Below are 22,621 nucleotides of genomic sequence, written 5' to 3'. Positions count from 1 at the left end.
CAAATTGTGACCTCAGGCTTGCCTGCTTTTTAGCTTTATTCTTCCCATGTCAACTCTAAGATTATAATTAGCAACTAACTTTGAAAAAGAAGAGGAAGAAAATAGGGGAAAAGAGATTCTCTGTGAGGGGTCCAACTAACCCAAGTCTCAGAGGTGAGAAAGTCTGTGGTATGCATGGGACTGATAAGCAGACCAAGGAAGCTTAGATTCACAGAGACGTACAGGCTTGGGGGCAGGCAAAGGGCAGGTCACGGGGGGCTTTAAAAGTCACAAGAGTCTGTATTTTATTTTGTATCCAAAGGGCATTTTAGGAGATGCTTGAGAAAAAACTGGCCTAGTCTCAGCTTGTCCAAAGGTAACTTTGATGACGTCATAAATGATTAACTGCAAAACAGAAAGACAGGAGGCCCAGATGCCAGTTAGGCGTGTGGCAGGATAATTTATTGTGTTCTTCCTATATTGTCCTATCTGCCCTGTTTCAAGAAGAAAGTCAATTATTTTCTATGCCCCTCTTGCCTTACTGAAGTTTATATTAAGACCAAAAGCAGAACTTATCTGCAAGTCATTTTCCCTCCTGCCTTTTGTAAAAAGACTAAGTCCAATAAAGACATTATGAGAGATGTGGTAGATGACAAGGAGATAAAGGTGAGGGCCATACGAAGACAGGGAGATCTGGCCGGTGCCGGAGAGAAGCCTGGATGTGAGGTGAGGCGTGTGGAGGAGATGCAGGGTCCTCTCAGGGCAGTGCCATGAAGACACGCACGGCTTCCCTGGGGACGGCTGTGTATTCCCTCCAGGGAGACTGGAAGTCAGACCAGCCTGGCACCTCAAACAGGCACAGAAGCAGCAGAGCCACTGAAACTGCGGCCTCCATACAGGCTGAGACAGTGATTGCCTCAGAGGGAAGCCAAGTGAATTGATGTCCACAGTGGCTTCCCCAGTGCTGTGGTGCTATATGGACCCAGGCACATTCACAGAACCCTGGAAAGGGGCTCCAACAATGACAGATTGAATGTGTCGCCAGTCATATGATGGGAGCTCAGAATCAGGCTTAAGTTGACTAAAAAGCAGTTTTTTAAACAAGCCAGCAATATTTCATACAAATATTATAGTTTGTAGGCTCAGATTCATAGTACTACACAATGTAATTGTAGTGGACCTAGTGAAAGATTCTGAGAAACTAAAGTAGTAGGCCTGGGATGAGAAGGCAAGAAGGAGATAGAGGTAAGAATTGACTAAATTTGAGAGATGATCTGAAGTGAGGGGAGAGGAAGAATAATGTGACTTTGAGGTCTCTAATCTGGGTGACTGAAGGGCTGCAATTTCTTTAGCCAAGAAAGAAAAATGGGGGAAGGTTTGGAGGAGAAAATAATAATTTTAGTTGAGTTAAAGTGCTGGTAAGAAATCTATAAGTCAATCTTCCACAGGAACTTCTAAAAAGAAGACTGGAGTTGACAAGAGATGTTAAGAGTTGGAGATCTTTAGATCTAGAAATCATTAAGATAAAACCTATATTATCACTGTGGGATTGGATAACTCCACATGAGCAAAGTATGAAATGAGAAGAGAAAAGAGCCAAAGGTTAAGCATTTCATGTAAAGGGAGACTGGAGGAAGAGATGACATTGAAAGAGATTTAGAAGGAGCCAGGAAACATCAGACAGATGGGAGAACCAGAGAAGGTGGTGTCTCAGAGGCCAAGTGCACAGAGAGCTTCAAGTCATCTGTTACTTGAGAAAGAGCAGCTTCTCCTAATGCAGGTAAAGGATTAGTGGGTGGGGAGGCCAGGGAGGCAGAAAATGAAGTAGTTGTATTCATTTCCTAGGGTTCTTGTAACAAAGTACAGTTGACCCTTGAACAACATGGGTTTGAACTGCAAGGGTCCACTTAAACACAGGTTTTTTTTTAATACATATACTACTATGTTTATGATTTGTGGTTGGTTGACTCTGTGGAAGGGGAAACCATGGATATGGAAGGCTGACTATGAGACTTGAGCATCCACAGATTCTCGTATCTGTGTGGGTCTTGGAAGAACCAATGCCCCAAGGATACTGAGGGACATCTATACAACAAAGTCAGTGGCCTGAACAAGAGAAATTTATCCTCTCACAGTCCTCTGATTTAGATTTTAGAAGTCTAAAATCAAGGTATCAACAGTGTTGGTTCCTTCTTGGGGCTGTGAGGATATAACCTGTTCCAAGCACCTCTCTTGGCTGTGTAGATGGCTGTCTTCTCCCTTTGTCTCTTCACATCATCTTCCCTCTATGGGTGTCTGCCTCTGTGTTCAAATTTCTCCTTTTTATAAGTCATACTGAATTAGGGTACACTCTGATGACCCCATCTCAACTACTTACATCTGCAATAACACTATTTCCAAATAAGATCACATTCTGAGACACTGGGGGTTAGGACTTTAACATATAAATGTTGGTAGACACAATTCAACCTGTTAGTCATGAAAAAGGTAGAATAGTGTCTTAAGGGTTGAGAAGCAATGTTTATGTTTTCTATTTTATGAGAGACTAAATGAGGTATTAAGAATGAAGAGAGAGGGGCTTCCCTGGTGGCGCAGTGGTTAAGAATCGCCTGCCAATGCAGGGGACATGGGTTTGATCCCTGGTCCGGGAAGATCCCACATGCTGCGGAGCAGCTAAGTCCGTGTGCTACAACTGAGCCTGTGCTCTAGAGCCCGTGAGCCACAACTACTGAGCCCGCGTGCCACAACTACTGAAGCCCACGCACCTAGAGCCCATGCTCCACAAGAGAAGCCACCGCAATGAGAAGCCCGTGCACCACAACGAAAAGTAGCCCCCACTCACCACAACTAGAGAAAGCCCGCGTGCAGCAACGAAGACCCAATGCAGCCAAAAATAAATAAATACATAACTAACTAAATAAATTTATTAAAAAAATAATGAAGAGAGATACAAAATGAAGAGATGGAAAAGGTAGGACTTAGAAGAATGGATGAAAGCTTAAATTTGGAACAGAGGGGAATGGGAAACACACTGGGAGAAGAAAAGTGAAAAAGAGACAAAAAAGGACAGAGAAGAAGAGTCAAGTGATTTCGCTTTGAATGACTAAGTGACTGTGAAGTTAGGTTAAAGCCTGGTTGAGAATTTTAAAAGAGCCTGAAAGTTTTGTACTGGTTGTTATGGGGACAAAATAGGGAATTAATGGCTGATAAAGAAAAGAATTTGTAAGGCTAATTGATAATAGATCATTTGCTTTTTAAATAGATCTAATCAGAAAAAGTGTGCTAATTGTTTCATCTTCTTTGAGAAGTAGGAAGAAACAGAGACAATGGGTGATTGAGTTTACTCACAAATAGCCTTGGTCCATGCTGAATCGTACAAGGAGGGAAACCAGGAAAAGGTGAAAGGAAAGGGGGGTGGGAATGAGAGCACTTTTGGGTGATACCATGGACACAAGTGTGGCCACAGGAGTGGGAAACTGAAGTAAAGGCCTTTGGAGTAATGAATGTCACAGACATCTAAGGCCACTGCACTGAATGCCACCAAGTGGACGCTAAAGAGTAGCACAGGAAGGTTGTAGGGATTTAAGGTGTGACTGGATTAAGACATAAGAAAATGTCTTTTTAGGTGTCCACCTCAAAGACTCAACTTCACTATTATTATTATCATAGTAATATTACCTTGAGTTGTGATAGCAACTATAAGAAGCCATGCTTTGTGGGAATTTTTATTTAAGGGCTGACAAATGACAAGAAGGAGGAGAAGCAGGAAAAGGAAGAGGAGTATTAGGAAAAAGAAAAGGAAAGAATATATATGAAGAATTTTTATAAAAGTCATAACTAAAAAGAAAAAATTTTTCTAAGCATTTAAACTTAACGAGCTGGTGAAGGTTTCATAAGCAGGTGACAGCAGGTAGATTTTCTGAACTCATCCCCTTCTTAGATGAGCATAAACATTCTGAGAGACTCTCTCAGTTAAATTTCTCTTGGAAATGAAAGCATATGGTTCACTAAGCTTTAAATTAACCCATAAGTTAAGGCGGAAGTAGGGTTACCAAGTGAGAAATTCCATCATTTTACTGATTCTTCCCAATGCTTGCAGGCAAATTCAATACTATTTAGACATGTTTTGCCTGCTAGTAATAAAATTGTTTATAATTTATGTTCTGTGAAAAATGACATCTGCTTTTAATTGGGAAGTTCATTAAAAAATCAGACAAGTAAAACAAATTATTTGTTAAAATGAAGACAGAGGATTTGAAATGCACTAATGCAGATGTCTCTACTGTTTAGAGACTCAGTTAATTTCTGCCTTGAGACATTTCAGATTCAGACCTCATTTTATTTTTTAAATTGGATGAAACATTATAAAAGTAACAAACTCTGCTTCATTTTGTAGATTTTCCTTAGAGATGCTGTGAGCTGATTTACTGAAGCAATATGTTTTAAAGTGGTTTTGCCATTTTTTCGCATACCTTCAGTGAAGGAATTTGGGGATGTAATGGAAGTTCAAATATCAGAATAGTCAGCTTCTTTATACAGGTTAATACATACTGAAATGAAAAGAAAATCACTCAACAATGATTGTGAAATACTTTGAAAATATTTGGACAACCTGGGAACTATAATTATACAAACTCTAGATATTGCTACACACTTCCTGAACCACCCAAGAGACCTACAAGTAGCTCCTTTTGTACTAAATAGTTCATGTATGTGCTATTCCTGTGGAAATATTTCTATTTCAAAAAAAGGAACAACTGAACAATTTAAACACTTGTCTTTTGATCTTCAATTACCTGACTAATAAATACAAGCAACAAAAATAAATCAAGTTCTAAGCTCAGACAATCATGTCTACACCTTAAGAGACTCAAAGATTTATTTAGACTTAAACCTTCCAAGTTCTTACAATGACCCAATATTTCAACTCCATCACTTAAACTCTCTTTCATTCTTCTGCAGTTCTTTCCTCCGTAACCTTTGCTACCCAAAGGGTGATCCAGAGACCAACAGTATCAATGTTACATTGGAGTTTGTTAGAAATGCAGATACTCAAGCCCCACTCCAGACCTGGTGAATCAGAATCTGCATTTTAAGGTCCCCGGGTAATTCATGAGTACACTATAGTTTGAGAAGATCTGGTCTACAATACACTGAAAGAATGGCTTTTTACAATCAGATAGATGAATAAGAGAAAAATGATTATGGAAGGGGAAATTTGCAGATGGTATGATCTTATACATAGGGAATCCTTAAAAAACTATTAGAGCTAATAAATTAATTCAGCAGAGTTTCAGGACACACGATCGATGCACAAAAGTCAGTTGTGCCTCTATAGACTAGAAATGAATAATCTTAAAAGGAAATTAAGAAAAAACAATTTCGTTTACAATAGCACCAAAAAGAATAAAATACTTTAGAATAAATTTAACCAAGGGGGTTCAAGACCCATATACTGAAAATTATAAAACATTGTTGAAAAAAATAAAGAAGACCTAAATAACTGGAAAGACATCCTGTGATCCTGGATCGGGAAACCTAATATTGTTAAGAAGGCAATACTCCCAAAGTCATCTACAAATACAATGCAATTCCTATCAGAACTCAATGGCCTTTTTTTAAAAAAATGGCAAAGCTGATCCTAACGTTTTGAACTGCAAGGGAATCCTGAATAGCCAAAACAATCTTGGAAAAGAACAAAGTTAGAGAGCTCACAGTTTCTGATTTTAAAACTTTCTACAAAAACTACAGTAATCAAAACAGTGTGATACTGGCATAAGGACGGACATATAGGTCAATGGAATAGAAGTGAGAGTTCAGAAATAAACCTATACATCTGTGATCAATTAGTCTCAATAAGGGTGCCAAGACCATTCAATGGGGAAAGAATAGTCTCTTCAACAAATTGTGCTAGGGTAACCAGATACCCATATGTGAAGGATGACCCTTACTTCATACCATACACAAAAATTAACTCAAAATGGAGCAGGGCTTCCCTGGTGGTGCAGTGGTTAAGAATCCGCCTGCCAATGCAGGGGACATGGGTTCGAGCCCTGGTCCAGGAAGATCTCACATGCCACGGAGCAACTAGGCCCATGCACCACAACTACTGAGCCTGTGCTCTAGAACCATGAGCCACAACTGCTGAGCCCACATGCTGCAACTACTGAAGCCCGTGCACCTAGAGCCCGTGCTCCACAACAAGAGAAGCCATCGCAATGAGAAGCCCCCGCTCGCCGCAACTAGAGAAAGCCCGCGCACAGCAATGAAGACCCAACACAGCCATAAATAAATAAATAAAATTGATTTTAAAAAAAGTTAATTAAAAAAAATGGAGCAAAACCTAAATGTAAGAGCTAAAGCCACAAAATTCTTAGAAGAACCACAGGAATAAATCTTCATGACCTTGGATTTAGCAATGGTTTCATAGCTTTGACATCAAAAGCAAAAACAAGAAAATTTAAAATAAATAAATTGGACTTCATCAAAATTAAAAACTTGTGTTCATCAAAGGACACTACAGGCAAAGGGGCTGAATAGACATTTCTTAAAAAATATATTCAAATGGCCATGAAAAGATCTTCAACATCACAAGTTATTAGCTATTACGGAAATGCAAATAAAATACTACAACTGATAGTACTTTACACACACACTAGGATGGCTAGAAAAAAAATTTTTTTTAATATAAGAACAAACACAAAAAGTAAGTTTTAGCGAGGATGTGGAGAAATTGAAAGCATTGTACATTGCTGGTGGGAGCACGAAATGGTGCAGCTACTGTGAAAAACAGTATAGTGACTCCTCATTAAATTAAATGTAGAAATATCATATGACCCAGCAATTTCACTCCTAGGGATATACTCAAAAGAACTTAATGCAGGTATTCAAACAAAAACTTCTATGTGAATGTTCATAGCAGCGTTATTCACAATGGCCAAAAGGTGGGAGCAACCCAAATGTCCATCAACTGATGGGTGGATAAACAAAATGTAGTATATTTATACAGTGGAATATCATGCATCAGTAAAAAGCAATAATGTACCAATACAGGCTACAACATGGACGAACCCTGAAAACATGCTAACTGAAAGAAATCACACACAAAAGGCCACTCATATGATTCCATTTATGACATACCCAGAATAAGTAAATCCATGGAAAGTTGATTAATGATTGTCAGAGGCAGAGAGAGAGAGGAATAAATTGACTGTTTAATGGGTATGGTGTCCCTTTTTAGGGTCATGGAAATGTTCTGGAACTACAACATTGTGAATTTACTAAATGTCACTAAAGTTAGATTTTATGTTATGCTTATTTTACCATCATTAAAAAAAAAGTATTATATTGTGCTTGTATGAGGCATTGTGCTAATTGTGTACTGCATGAGAATACAACTAATCCTCACAATGACTGCATGAATTAGGTACAATTATTACCTTCTTTCACAAAACGGGGAACCTAGGCTCAGATATACAAGAAATTTGCCCAAGCGTACATCAGAAGTAAGCAGAGATGCTAGGATTTAACTCTAGGCACTGGAAGTGTACCATTCATTCCACTGCCATATTCTGAGATACTATGTATTGCTGCCTCAAATAATGTATGATATATCTACACAGCTTAATAACATGTAATCATTAAGAAAACATATTTAAAATATGCATTTGAATGGAGAAATGCTTATGACATAATGCTAATTGGAAAAATTACACTGCAAAACAACACATACACAACTTTGTACATAAACACACACATACAGTGTATACATACACACACAGGTTTGGAATACTCAATTTTTTGTATGTTTTATATTTCCTTCTCATTTTCATATACACCCATGCACTATGGGTGATTTTAATTTTCTTTAGTTTTACGTATTTTCTAATTTTTCCAAAATGAGAATGTATTATGTAATCAGAAAAATCAAACAATAAACACATTTTTAAAGAGCCACATTCCTGTAGTGGTTCTGTTGATGATAATTATGCATTTAAATTATTCAAATAAGCTTGCAAGAGACTCTTCTACTTCCTTATCTCATAGTTATAAATATTTTGTAACTTTAAACTTGACTTTTTCCTCTGAATAAAGTTTGCTTGGGACCTAAGCATTGGTATTTTTGTAAGATCTCCAAATAATATTATTTAAAGGAACCTGAGGCTAAGGTCACAAATCCAATTTATGAAATCACTCAGCAACAACTGGAAAATATTTTCAATGACTTGGAAAATCGGATTAGATGATGAATCACGGAAGATTATTTTAATCTTGAAGCTGAGGAATGTGAATTCTACTATAGTAAAACATTGAAGATGATGTTTCTTTACACTATTTTCAGTTTGTTTCTCTGGCAGAACTTCAAAGATTATTTGTTAATCAAGGAGTTTACAAAAAATACATAGCCATCTATGAAAATTAAGGAGAATATGGACATAAATGAAATATATGGGAAAATCCTCTAAGTCAGTGTCTCTTAAACTTTTGTGTCCATACAAATCTTCTGAGAGAAATTTGTTAAAATGCAGATTCTGACCCAATAGGTTTGGTGGGTGGAGTCTGAGATTCTGCACTTCTAATGACTTCCAGATACTGCTGTCTGGGAGCCACAACTTGAATAAGTCTTTATGTCGCCTTTAAGCCTTTTAAATGGGCATTAATAACCTCCATCTCAAAAGATATCATGCCCCATCTAAAGTTACTCTCATTCAAACTTCAGCAGTTTTCTAAAAGATTATTCTGTCTTCAATATCACTTCTTCCCATTCTTATCATTCACATTTTTTCCAAGGTAATCTTCTAAAATGCAAATCAGTTTAAGCTACTACTCCACTTAAATTGCACCTCACTGATCATCAGGTCTCAAACCCAAATGCTTACAGGGGACAGGCACGTAATGTAAATGAGTGAAGCAAAGGTGAAAGAGGAGGCAATGAGGAACGGTGGGGACTGTGGCAAACCGAAGTACACATGCCTTTTCTCAAGGAAATAGCTATTGCTAGGCTCCAGCCAAGAGCTGCAATGTCTATAAGGAAAGATGAGCCTGACAATGCCAGGTCTTCCATTTTTTAGAAGGAACAGGAAATCTGGATTCCATTTTGATGAAAATATCAATATCTTAAGATTGGCAGTGAATTTTTTTTAATCCTGATTCCCCAAACAAACTACATAAAATCTCTGGTCATGAGATCCAGATGTCAGTATTTTTGTCAAAGCCCCTGTGCGAGTCTTGTGTGTACCAACTGTAAAGGGCCTGAACTGAAGCAAGAGTTGACACTACAGAAGTGTGGGGATTTATAGTCCACCATGGTGGTATGAAAATTACTTTAAACTGAAAACAGCTAAACAATTAGCAGCCACGGAAAGAAATACTACCTACACTTAAGTGGAGCCTCCTGAAAATACAGTTGCCATTGACCTCTTCCCGGGGAGTTTCCTGATTTAAAGAAGATTGATACTTGGCATCAGGAAGTATAAATTCAACTGCCATATACCTTCCCACTGGGAAACCTCCAGCCAGGAAGAAGACAGACTGCTCATTCCTTTATCATCAAGAAGCCCAATAAAACCTTCCATACTCTCCCACTGAAGCCCTAAAAACTTTTCTTTTGTTGAATTGATCTTTGTAAGACTTTACTTTGGGCTATTCCATGAGTCGTCCATTACTGGGACTGCCCACGTATACTGTGTGAAAATAAACCTTGTCGTTACTCCTGTTAACCTGTCTATTGTCAGTTAATTTGCAGGGCCCCAATCACTGGAACCAGATCGGAAGAGGAAAAGTTTTCCTCCCAACAGAAGTAAAGGTTCACTCCTGAAGGCAGTTCTTCGATAGACACTATTTCTGATGTGCAGAAGAAGGAATGATTATGTCTCCTCAAAGGAGATAATAAGGAAGCGTTTGTTAACATATTTTAATATACCCTACAACCAACTCTGAACTCCAAACTTTTTTTTTTTTTTTTTTTTTGCCGTACGCAGGCCTCTCACTGTTGTGGCCTCTCCCGTTGTGGAGCACAGGCTCTGGACGCGCAGGCCCAGCGGCCATGGCTCACGGGCCCAGCCGCTATGCGGCATGTGGGATCCTCCCAGACCGGGGCACGAACCCGTGTCCCCTGCATCAGCAGACGGACTCTCAACCACTGCGCCACCGGGGAAGCCCTGAACTACAGACTTTGAATTCAAGCCTTGGAGCATCAAATTGATACAGGATAAAATCTAAGAGTATTTAAGATTCTTAACCGAAGGGTCGCTTATAATCATCCATGTCTATTATTTCTTTAACTGTTACGTATGTAAGAGGAAAATATTTTTTCATATTCAGTAAAGAAAGTATAATTTAATACAAAATTACTCATACTTAAAGGCTGTATTAAAAAATCTTTTAGTTCAGTTCTTTCAACACATTCTGAATAAGGTATCACAATTATTAAGAGATATAAAAGTTGCCATATTTATTTGAATGCGTTCCAGTAAGAAATGAGAGAGGAATTTTCAAAGATTATTTAGCAATAATTTACTGTAGACTAACAAGCAATACAGAACAGCTTGCTACCATTGGACTTAGCTTACCTTCTCTATGTTACCAGATTATTTATATGTGTCCCACTAATGAATCCCCAGCTTGAGGCCTTATTTCTACTTTAAAACTTCTTTGAAAGAAACAATCCCCCTTCCTCTCCTCATACCCATACTCAAAAAAAAAAAAAAAAAAAAGTGTAATATGCTGCTTCCTGTTTAAGGAGATCTAAAATTGGATTCCTCCTCCAGGAACAAGGAATGATATTGTTGAAAAACCACAGACAAAAACTATTTGAATGTTTACACCATGGATGGGAAAGGAAACATTTTTGGACGCACTACTAAAATGTGGGCACCTTCACAAATATTTTCTAATTGAATTATTCATGACTCCTCTTTACAGGTCAGGAAGGTGAGGCTGAGAGAGGTCAAGTGTACCCAAGATTGCAAAGTGAGCGACAGCAGGAATTCAAACCTGTTTTTTCTTATGTAGATATAACCTGAGATAGTATTGCAATCTTTATTTTTAGAAAACTTGCTAATCCAGGTAGGAAGAGGTTAGTAAAGATGGTGAAGGAAAATGTTTGAAGCAAGGTTTCTAGGTCCTTTCAAAAATCCTAACATTGTAAATAGGACGCGCATCATGGGCAAGTGATCTGTATCATCACAGCGACATTTGTTTAGAAGTCCCCATGCTTGGTTTAAGGTTCTGCTGTTGCTGTATTGAAATCTCAATACCTTTTAAAGAAAGGCCTCCATATTTCCATTTTAAACTGGGTCTCACAAATTATGCAGCTTGTCCTTCCTGCAAGGGCCAACAAAGTGACGGTAAAGTTTATAGGTAAGAGAACCTTCCTTGAGGAGACCACAGGTGGTTAGCTCTCAGTGTCAGGGCCACATGACTTTCTGGAGCAGAATAAGGTCGATGCCTTAGACAGGAGATATGCTAGGGGATAACTTTCTGGGTGTGTTGCTTTCTTTCCCCATCTGCCTGGTCACTGTTTGTCAATGTATCTTTTCAGGAAAGAAAATAGGAGCCCCAACCCAGTACCAGCCAGAGGAGAGAAACAACATTAGGATAGCACTGGAATCTGACCAGGTGGACAGCTAATATATGAGAGGGAAGCAACCTGACCTGTTTCTCAGTGCGCCCTCTTCAACTCTCCATCAAGTGAGCTGGGAAGAGTATGGGAAATGGGTCTTGGAACAAAGCAGGGTCCAGACTCCAATCAGTGGGAGGTTCTCCAAGGGGTCCCCCTCCTTTGTGTGTATCTGGGGTAGAGGGGCAAACCAGAAATGGTGGAGCCCTAATTCTAACAACAGAAGCACTCAGGGGCACCTCCCCGCACCTTGACCCCAATTCACCCAGAAGAGGACAAGTTAGAGAACTGGCTTTCACACCTCCCATGCCTTACCAAGTGAAGTTGCTGGTATCCAAGGGAATATTAACTCACAGGGAAAAATAACATCTGATGAGCACAAGCAACACACCGAAATACCTAAATCAGAATTAATGCACTGGACAGACCAACAATTTAATATATGAATAAAGCACACCTTAGGATATAACGAAGGACGTTAGACAGATGAAGCAGGAAAAAAGTTATGAGGAAGAACCAGTGTGAGGAATGGGGTATGAAAAACGTAATAGCTGAAGTGAGGAACTCACCAGAAGGGCTAAATAGAAGAGTCAGTGGACTAGAAGCCCAGGTATTATAAGGGATAAAGAAATGGGAGGCTGTTAACATTATGAAGGATAGAAGTAGGACATCAATATCTACGTAATAGGACTTTCCAAAGTTATGCGGCATCTAGGAATTACCATAGTGAAGATCACGAACGACTACTTAAGATCACAAACAGCTACTAGATGCAACCAGTGTTGTGGGAAGAAACACAATGAAACCTATGCCTTAATACCATCTATGCAAATTGAAAACATGTAACTCCATATATATTTTAAGAATGGGAATATGTCTAAAGACACATATTGAACCCATTAGAGTAGGTGCCTGTGAGAATGGGGATGTGAGGAAGATAGAGAATGAAGGGGGAAATAATAAAATAAGCCAAGAGAATAGCTGACCCGGAGATCTAGGATGAATTAAAGAGTTTGTGTAACTCTATACTGAGAACCAAACATTTAAAAATAAATAAATAAATATAATGGATGGCTAGGTAGGCAAAAGGAGGTTAAATCACTATCTAAAGTCACTAGAGAGTCACAGAAAGACACTAAAAGAATGTTTCTTTCTTCTGGAAAGAGGATTTAAAAAACAGACATGAATCAAACAGCCTTTTTTTTAATACCAGGCACTGTCCTAGGTGCTGGGAATACCAAGATGAGTAAGATACTATCTCCACATTTAAGAAATGTTGCTATTTTCCCAATCTAGTCCTATCATTTCAGCCATCTGTGAAAAGGTGTTTTTCACACTCACACTGCTTTAAATTTAACAAGCATATCAGTTATTATAATCTAAATCCTGTCTCTTTTATGAGACTGAAACTTAAAGGGAGTTTTAAGGTCACTTAGGCCCACCTTCTGTGGCCTCAGAATTCTCTTCTATTTTCCAACCTGCAAAGTTTACTTCCCTGTAATGACCATGCACTGTTATCATTTCTTCTCTAGGGAATGGCTGTGGATAAGTATGACCTCTGAGACAACTCCCGTTGGTCTCTTGTCTCTGGGTTGAACGTTGCTAGGACCTATAACTCTCATCACAGACAAATTGGTCTGATCACTGTTTTCTCTTATTCTACCTTATTTAGGAATGATCACCCTTGCCTAACCAACCACTCATACTCCATCCATCTGCTCAAACCCCACCCTTCTAGAAAGCCAACCTGGATCACCCCAGAACAGAATGTCACTCCCTCTTCTGCATTTATACTGATGGGGTCTCTTTCAACCCATGTGACTCAGGGACCCCTGCTGCCTTGAATAACCAGTTATCTTGACATTGGACTATCTAGTGTCCCAAATTGATGACAATTATCTTAAAAAACCTTTTCATCAATAAGTTATGTTTGAACTTTCATCTCTAAATAGATATTCAATATTTGATAATCTCTAAAGATGCTATTGAGATTAGGGGTTCCAAAGGCCAGCCCATAGTTGAAGGAAAATCTTATATCATACAGAATGCTTCGTGGGAAGTAATAAAACATGAACTCCCAACAAAGCAAACATACAATTTTTTTTTTTAGAAAATAAATTTATTTGCAAGGATGCTATAGATGCTATAGGAAAATAGGCTTCTCTGCCTCAGTTTCCAAAACCAATTCAGCCCCAAAACTACTTACTGAGTACATGGGGCAATACACAGCTTCTGTATGAGATCTGTAACTGGCTCCTGAGTGGCTCAGGACCCTGAAAGGAAGTAGTCATCTTGTCTGAAATATAATGGTGTTTATCAGGAATTCATACCCTTTTCAAACAATATTTGCTTGGGTATTCATATGGCTTAGCTTATACATATAACCAAAATGTGTAACTCTGTTATATACATTTATCCATATAATGAAATATGCTGCAGTTAAAGGATATTAGTTTACATAGGAAAATATTTATGATAAAGTTGTAAATGAAATAAAGCATGACTCTAATGCTATGTTTCTAGGGTTGTGTATGGAAAGACTAAAAGGGAGTGCACAGAAATACTAATACCAGTTATCTTAATAATGATTATCTTTGGGTTGAAGAATTCACTATTATTTTTCTTATAGTTATGAAATTTTCTATGATGTACTTTAATAATAAAATATGTATTATTAAAAATTTATTTCTTAAACCACTTAGGTGTACAACATAGGAATAATGATGGAAAGAATATCTATGTTTTTCTATTTATACACATCATCAGAGCTACAAAGGTAAACTGTAAACTATGATATGAGCTAGACTGCGGTTATACATTAACAAATATTCTACTCCAAACTGTCCTCAGGGCTGTGAGAAACCATAATAAATCCACAGTTACAGTAAATATAAGCCCAAAGTATGTCCAAGTTATGTGAATATACCATTTTTATTTATATGTTTTAAGGAAGCAACCATCCTATGCAATTCAGGTCATCTCTTGTGCTTAGCATTTAGGAATTTTTATAGACTTTTCACTGATAAAACTTGAGTATCACATGCACAGAATAAAATGCTATATGACTTCAATGAAAAAAAAACTAATTTCTCAAACAGATAAACCAAATGCTGAAACATTTTAAAGAATTTAAAAAATCATCAGCCATAATAGTCTTTTGTAACCGAATCTTTATCAGTCAGGCAAATATTCAAACCATACACTGTGAGTACCAATGTATCCTGTAGTGTTCAAAGAGAAGCAAAAACCAGCAAATGAAAACATCATGATCCCTATGAGGAGATTTCGGTCTAGATAAACGCAACCTGCTGCCTCCCCTTCCCCCACCACTACAAATCCCATCCTCCCAAACATGTAAATATTTATTTGCTTTGTATTCCTTATGTTCAACCGTTGTCTGTTAGTGTTGGCCCACTGTTTTCCTGAGCTTCATGACCTAGCTGTACGTACAACTATCAACCACCCAAGATATTAACAACAGAAAGTTCTCTAAATCTTGAAACTGATTAAAGTATTCACTGTTCCCACTCAATCTACTACAACTGGACTTTCATTTTTCTGCAGATAAAAATGGAGCACCTGTAAGGAACTTTGGAAAATATTTATAGACCCCACATGTACAAATGAGTCAATTTCCAAATAACAAGACACAATGGCGAGAGGAGCACTGCTGTGTGTCTGCTTTGCTCCCCCAGCTCTCAGCATTTTATGGTTCCATTTTGCACATCCACACACCTACAAGTTGTTGCCTGGCTGGTAGTTATTACTTTTTGCAAAACTAAGGAATGTGAAGCAAGTTAAGGAACTAGGGAAATATAAATGGGAACAGCAAGCAAACTATACAAAGAGAGTTTTTTAGTACTCCACCAAATTACCTACAGAAGTGTATTCAAGAGAAGTCCATGCAGTTTTCAATTATTTTTTTAATGTGTCTCTTACCTTTGCTTTTATTATCAGTTCCTCATGCTTACGAATTAGTTCCTCATTGTCTGAAAGTGATGAACCTAGACTTTGTTCCTGTAAATCTCTTATGGTTTTCTGAAACCAACAAGTAACCTAGGTAAGAAGCAACACAGACAGATCAAATTTCAAATGATTAGAATAAATGAGTAAAAATCCAGAAATCCTTCCTTAAGCTTTCAAAACTTAAGCTACTTCAATTTCTTTTTATATAAACTCATGTGTTAAGTTAATATAATCAGGGTTTTTAAAATTTCAATCTCTACATGCTTAAGAGAAAAAACAAAATAATACCCTAAAATCATGAGAACAATATATCATTTCATTGGATTACATAGCATGAAGAAAATAATTCAAAATCTCCTAGCAAAGAAGAACCAAAATAGATTCCCAAATTTTGGGAATATAATTTCCCAAATTTATATTCCCCTATAAACCATGCATTCTTTTAGAATATAAGATTATGAATCTGAGTGTCGTTACATAGACTCACATGAAGATATTAAATAGCATATGTAGAATTATGTTTCTACTATTAAAAGACAATGCAGGGCTTCCCTGGTGGCGCAGTGGTTGAGATTCCGCCTGCCGATGCAGGGGACACGGGTTCGTGCCCCGGTCCGGGAAGATCCCACATGCCACGGACCGGCTGGGCCCATGAGCCATGGCCGCTGAGCCTACGCGTCCGGAGCCTGTGCTCCGTAACGGGAGAGGCCACAGCAGTGAGAGGCCGGCGTACCGCAAAAAAAAAAAAAAAAAAAGACAATGCAAAAATACTTATTTTGTTGCAATTGCTGAAAATCTGTATTCAGAAAATGACATGGAGAAGTTATTAAAATTCCATTGACATTATAAATGTCTAAGGGCATAACTCACTTGATTTACAATACGTGTCTTACACAGTGTTAAAACAACAAATAACAAAAGACTTGAAAGAAGCTGTGCTTTTAAAAATGATGATGTAAGTTGACGTGAGACTGATAACATGTGGCCCCTGGATGCAGATTCCTTATCCCAATTAAAGAAAAGAGAGTTGGAGTTTTACTCTCAAACCTTATACAGCATTATTCTCATGATCACATCATAGCTACTGATTCGTAAGAACCCCACTACATGCTAAACAGTTTGCTAGCTGATTTTCGGGCATCATCTCTTTTTCTCTCAACAACTCTATAACAAGTATGATATCGACACTGTAGAGATGAGGAGAGGTTAAGCAGCTTATCCAGGGCCATACAGTAAGTGGTAGAGCCAGGATCTGTCCCCACACCCACATTACTCCAAAGTCCATGCTCTTTCCACTGTGCCCTGCTACCATCCTTGGGTAACTTAAAGTCTGTGGTCATCAGGGGAAATTACTTCACATCTGAAAAATGAATCCCGGCAGCCCACTCAAAGTGGTGGCACTGCCCAGGATATGCACTAGGTCTTTCTCCAGCCTAGCTTGTCTTGTCTGTCACAGCCTCAGGATTTCTCTGAATTCTTATAACATGGAGAGACATGTGAAGCAGGTGGCCAAAGAGAAAGCTACGTTAGTCCTGAAGCTCCACACAGCAAACATACATCACAGGGCTTCCCTGGAGGTGCAGTGGTTAAGAACCCACCTGCCAATGCAGGGGACATGGGTTCGAGCCCTAGTCTGGGAATATCCCACATGTCGTGGAGCGACTAAGCCTGTGCACCACAACTACTCAGCCTGCGCTCTAGAGCCCGCGAGCCACAACTACTGAGTCCACGTGACGCAACTACTGAGCCCACGTGCCACAACTACTGAACCCTGTGCGACTAGAGCCTGTGCTCCACAACAAGAGAAGCCACCGTAATGAGAAGCCCGCGCACCACAAAGAAGAGTAGTCCCCGCTCACAACTAGAGGAAGCCCGCGCGCAGCAACTAAGACCCAACGCAGCCAAAAATAAATAAAATAAGATAAATAAATTTATTTTAAAAAAGATGGCAAACTTAATGGATAAATGTTAAAAAATAAACATACACCACAAACACACACACACACACACACACACACACTACACACACTACACTGAAGTCATTAGGGTTTACGGAGAATAATACACTCCTTTACCATTACAGGGCTGATATCACAAAGCTGATTATGAGATCAAATGTCTATACCAACACTTAGCATTTTCCAGCATGGAACAGGCAGTAAAATAGGCAGCAACGGGGTTTCTCCAGCTTTCTGCTAATTGGAAATCTTTGTTGACCAGCATTTTAGGCTACTGTCAGTGCAAAGAAAAGAATAACGGTGACCCTGTAGCAGTTTTCATGTGAAGTACGCCTCATTCTCTTCAGAACGTTTGGTGATCTGTGCACAATACACATATTAGCCGGTCCCCATATCTCAAGTACGGTGTTTATTTGTTTACAATTATTTGAGGATGGTTTGTCTTTCTGGTATCCCAATTAGAACTAAATGATATGTATTATGTGCATATCAGAACCCCCAGAGAGTATTTTATCAAGAGCTATAAAATTTGTACATTAATTTATTAAATTTTTATTAAAATTTCTCACAAAAGAGGCAGTAGGCCCATATAAAAACACAACTAGAGGAATGATTTAAGGGTTTCATCAAAGAAAAATGGATCCTGAACATAACTAACTTTCAGAGATCCTTTATTTTATTAAGTACTGGGAGTGAGCTTTATTTTTAGCTAACGTGGTAGGAACTCAAAAATCTCAAGAATGCTTTAATAGGGAAAGTTAATATAGAATCTGAGTGAAGAAAACATGGATACAAACAGGTGTTCACTAATCTCTAAAAACAGGTGAGAAGTCTGAACCCTCAGATAATCTTATTAAATTCTGTGAGTCAAAGACTTGTTATCTAACATATGCCAGCAGTGATGAAAGCTGGGAAGGAGCAAGATGTTTTGATTTTTTAAAGGTGTTTACTGACCTCATCCCCTAGATTTGGCAAATACTGTTTCAGCTCCCCCCAAAAGGATACTATTCCCTTGGGCATGGCAATACTAAATATTACCTATAAGAGAATGTAAGATCTTTGGTGGTATTCCATATATCCTGATCACACACCTGCCTGATAAAGCATACTGACTCTCTAGATCTACACATTTTTACTACCAAATGCATCCTGGGAAGAAACATAAGAACAGGTTGGCATAACACTCAGAAGAAAATGGTTCATCGTCAGGGTGTTACATCTCATCATGAGGCAGTCACATACATGAGCAGCCTCTTAGATCAGATTTACTTTGTGTGCTGGGAGATGCACGCAGAATAGACTCTCAGAGTCCATCTGATGTCAAAGCAAGACACCTTAAATAACCGACAGCATGTCAACCATAATGTAAATCAGTCACTGAATCCCGTGAGTAGCTATTGCAGACAGCTGCACAGATATTCCAAGAGCACTTTTTATAAGCGTTTAAATTATATCAGCTGCTGTTCGAAAGCCTCAGTGATAAGTACAGTAAATGATGCATCAGGACATTCTATTCTATAGAACATGGTCCCTGCAAAAGGATAAAAACATGAGCCAAGGGTTGGGGGCATGTGGAAAGAAAGGAAGAACATAAAGCATTCAGAGTATGGCCCGGAAATTGGTTCTGGGCAATGATGGATTAAAAGGGAAAACAAGAATATTTTTACTTTCTCTTTGCAGTTCCTACCTTTCAGATTGACCTAAGTGATATGTTTGTGGCCATCCCACCTGTCTGACATGACATTCTAAGTACTCAGTACTCAGAGGAGGTAGAACTAAGGTAGAGAAGGAGTGGGGTAGATCTGTTTTTGCGGAGAGGAGGTGGAGACTGGAGGGGAAACACTTACTAGAGGTTGAAGGGAGCCAGAGAGAAAGGGAAGGGAAATCAACAAAGACGCAAAGAAGGAGCAATCAGGGATGTTCAATGAAAACCAAGAGCTGCCTTGGAAGTTAAAGAGAGATGCCAGGAAGACTCAGTCAAATGGTGTAGATCTGCTTTTTCCTATACTGTAGCTACTAACCACAAATGGCTACTGAGTACTTGGAATGTGACAAATCCAAATTGAGATGTGTTCTAAGTATAAAATAGCTGATTTCATAGACTTAGTATAAAAAATAATGAAAATATCTTGTTGATAGTTAATATTGATTAAACGTGGAAATACTATTTTAGATATGTTGGCTTAAACAAAATATATTACTGCTTTTCTTTTTTTACGTGACTTTTTTCTCTTTAAATTTTTTTTCACTTTTTTAATGTGGCTACTAGAAATTTAAAATCACATTTATGGCTTGTATTATATATTTTATTGGATGATTCTGTAATTCAAGGATATTCAGGATATCCTTATTTGTTAAATGTAGATCTAAGGACTGAGTATTAATCAAGGGTAATTTAAAATAGTGGAGTCAAGACAATGGTGGGATGAGATTATGGTTGGTAAACATGAATAGACCACTGAGTGGTGGTGAGGAAGTAGAGCTAATGACTCTTTCAAAGAAGCTTATTGGATAAGGAAAGGGGGGATTGGTTGACAGCTTCAAGGAAAGCAGAGGTAACAGAGGGGTTCTTTCCAACTTTTTCATTTGACTAGATGAGACGTAAGCATTTTTTGTAGCTGCGGGGTACTGAAGATGCATTAAGGAAAGTTGAGGCAGGAATGTACTGATACCAGAAAGAGTGGGAAGGTGGGAAGAAAGCACTACTAATCTTATCAGTTTTGGGCAAGAAAAGGCTAGTTTTTTCTTCTTGAATGATCCAGTCTCACCTGACCCCTACTGGGAGATAAGAATGAGGAAAGTGAGAGAAGTGAATAGGACCTTCCCAGAGCGGTGTCAGGTACTATCGGCAGGTCTCAGGTTACCTCACCCAACCCTTACACCTCCTATGGTGGAGGCAGCCCCAGACCCGGTAAGCCATTCATCTAAGGTCACACAACCAACAAGAGGAAAGTCCTACAGGTCAAGGCAGAAATGCCATAGTCAGAATTCATGCTTCCCTGTCTAGTGTTTTTTCTTCTCATCATACCCATCTGTAGAACAAAAGGATTCCAGGGAAGAGGAATGTTTCTTATCAGACTATGTTCATGAATGTTCTTAAGATAAAACTAAAACGCAACACTATAGTTACAGAATCTAATTCTAACATGGAAGTAAGCCCTGTGAATAATCGCGGAGGCTCAGTGGACATACTGCGTTAGAGAGGAGAACGGACGTGTGGGCCAGGTCTGCCAGAAGGAGTGCCTTAGAGGAAGAGGCCGGCTGCGGGCAGAGGTGACAGCAAGGACAAACTGAGAATTCCAGTTCCCAAACAGCACGTGCCAAAGACAGGACTAAAACACGGGGGACACAAGCAATAGAAGAATGCTTTCTGACAATCAAGGATAAACAACTCAGGTGGCAAGAAGGTGAACTTTTGCTGCAGCCCAAAGCTAGGCATCACACTGCCATAAACCATCACGGTCTCTTTTTCTGCAATTTGTTCTACAATCCAAGATCAGATCTTATTTTTTGATCTTTGTTTAAAACTATGCTGGGGGAGGTGAACTAGCAATAAGTAATTCAAACATCTTAACAGAAATGCTTAAGGGAAGATGAAAATCTCTCCAAATCACTTTCATTTTCTTTTCCATGTGCAGAACAGTTTTTTTTGGTTTTGTTTTTTTTTTTTGCGGTACGCGGGCCTCTCACTGTTGTGGCCTCTCCCGTTGTGGAGCACAGGCTCCGGACGCACAGGCTCAGCTGCCGTGGCTCACGGGCCCAGCTGCTCCGCGGCATGTGGGATCTTCCCGGACTGGGGCACGAACCCGTGTCCCCTGCATCGGCAGGCGGAGTCTCAACCACTGGGCCACCAGGGAAGCCCCAGAACAGTTTTTGACAAATAAACAGTTACTATTAGAGGAAAAAAAAACTGATAAAGGAGGAAAAAGACATCAGTTATGTATCTTCTTTAACTCAAGATGTTTTGATAGTCTCTTTTCCAATTATCAAAGATGCACACATATACAAAGGTATTTTCAGTTATAGTTGATAGCCTCAGGTGACAGTTCTAATGTCTACTTTGATTTTGAAGGCATGTTAGTATTATAACAACTATTTCAGCTCCTGTAAGATTTTGTTCTTTTTCTTTTTTACAGTAGGGAAACCAGTTGTCATTATTTTGTATTAGGAAACCTGGTCAAATGTGCTCTGTATTTAACTAGGCAATAACCAGACTTCAAATAACCATTAGCTCCATTAGGTGATAACGCATATTAGGAGAAGAGGCATGGAAACGTGTCTCTGATGATTGTACTTGAGGGCCTGGGAGCAGAGAAAGAAAAAGAATTCCTGCCAAAAACGTGGCTTGGGATGTATTCTGGGATTGATCTAATTATTGGCTTGTTATTATTTGGACTTCATCTCAGAGACTCTAGGAGGACAAAGCTCACAATCTTCTTTTGTGGAACTTGAAAGCCCTCCATGACTTATTGAAGTCAACTGGAAGGTATTAGTATCTCCTCAACAAATGATCAGATCCCAGTATTCTCTACTGATGTGCAGTAGGAAAGCTAAAATATGTTGTTTGTCTTGAGGCAAAATTTTTGTTACTTTAACAGCTTCACAGATAATCTATCTCCCTGTCTGGAACCATAATTTTATGTATTTAATTATTCTACTTGTGCTAACATATTTGTCTTCTGATTATTTTGACTTGTCTTAATATATCATTTCTCTTCTCACATCTATATTTCAAGAAAAATGGCACTAAGGACTTCTTCCCTTCCCAAGATTGCCCTCAACTCTTGTTTGTGTTTAGGCAGTTTCTTAACCTCCAGCTACTTAAACAGTCGAAACTATTTAGTCCAATGAATAAAATCAATACAGTAGTAGTCTCTGGACCTAAATTCTATTTCTAGCATTAACTCTGAGTCATTGGTAAGAATCTTACCAGCAGTGGAAGGAAGTCTTTTTTTCAAGAAGGAAACAGAGACCCAGCCGAGTGTCCTGTTGATGTGCATCTCTGCCTAAGATACCTAAGGCATGGTTTTCCCAGTATAACTTAGGGTTCCACCCTAAATGATCTGGAGCCATTCACTGTGTGTGTGTGCGTGTGTGA

General features: G+C 38.8%; 1 protein-coding gene across 1 annotated transcript in view; it reads right to left on the bottom strand.

Moving 5' to 3' along the window:
- CCDC141 (coiled-coil domain containing 141) overlaps positions 1-22,621 on the bottom strand; it is a 212,240-nt gene that overhangs the window by 117,979 nt on the left and 71,640 nt on the right. The window contains exon 6 of the mRNA XM_027126979.1: positions 15,539-15,655. Within this exon, the coding sequence (XP_026982780.1) occupies positions 15,539-15,655 (117 nt within the window). The remainder of the gene's footprint in view (positions 1-15,538; positions 15,656-22,621) is intronic.

The sequence above is a fragment of the Aethalodelphis obliquidens genome, unplaced genomic scaffold (assembly GCF_003676395.1).
Source record: "Aethalodelphis obliquidens isolate GAN/ISIS:26980383/991018 unplaced genomic scaffold, ASM367639v1 scaffold2, whole genome shotgun sequence".
In the NCBI taxonomy this organism is placed as follows: Eukaryota; Metazoa; Chordata; class Mammalia; order Artiodactyla; family Delphinidae; genus Aethalodelphis; species Aethalodelphis obliquidens.
This window is presented reverse-complemented; position numbering and strand designations above follow the sequence as displayed.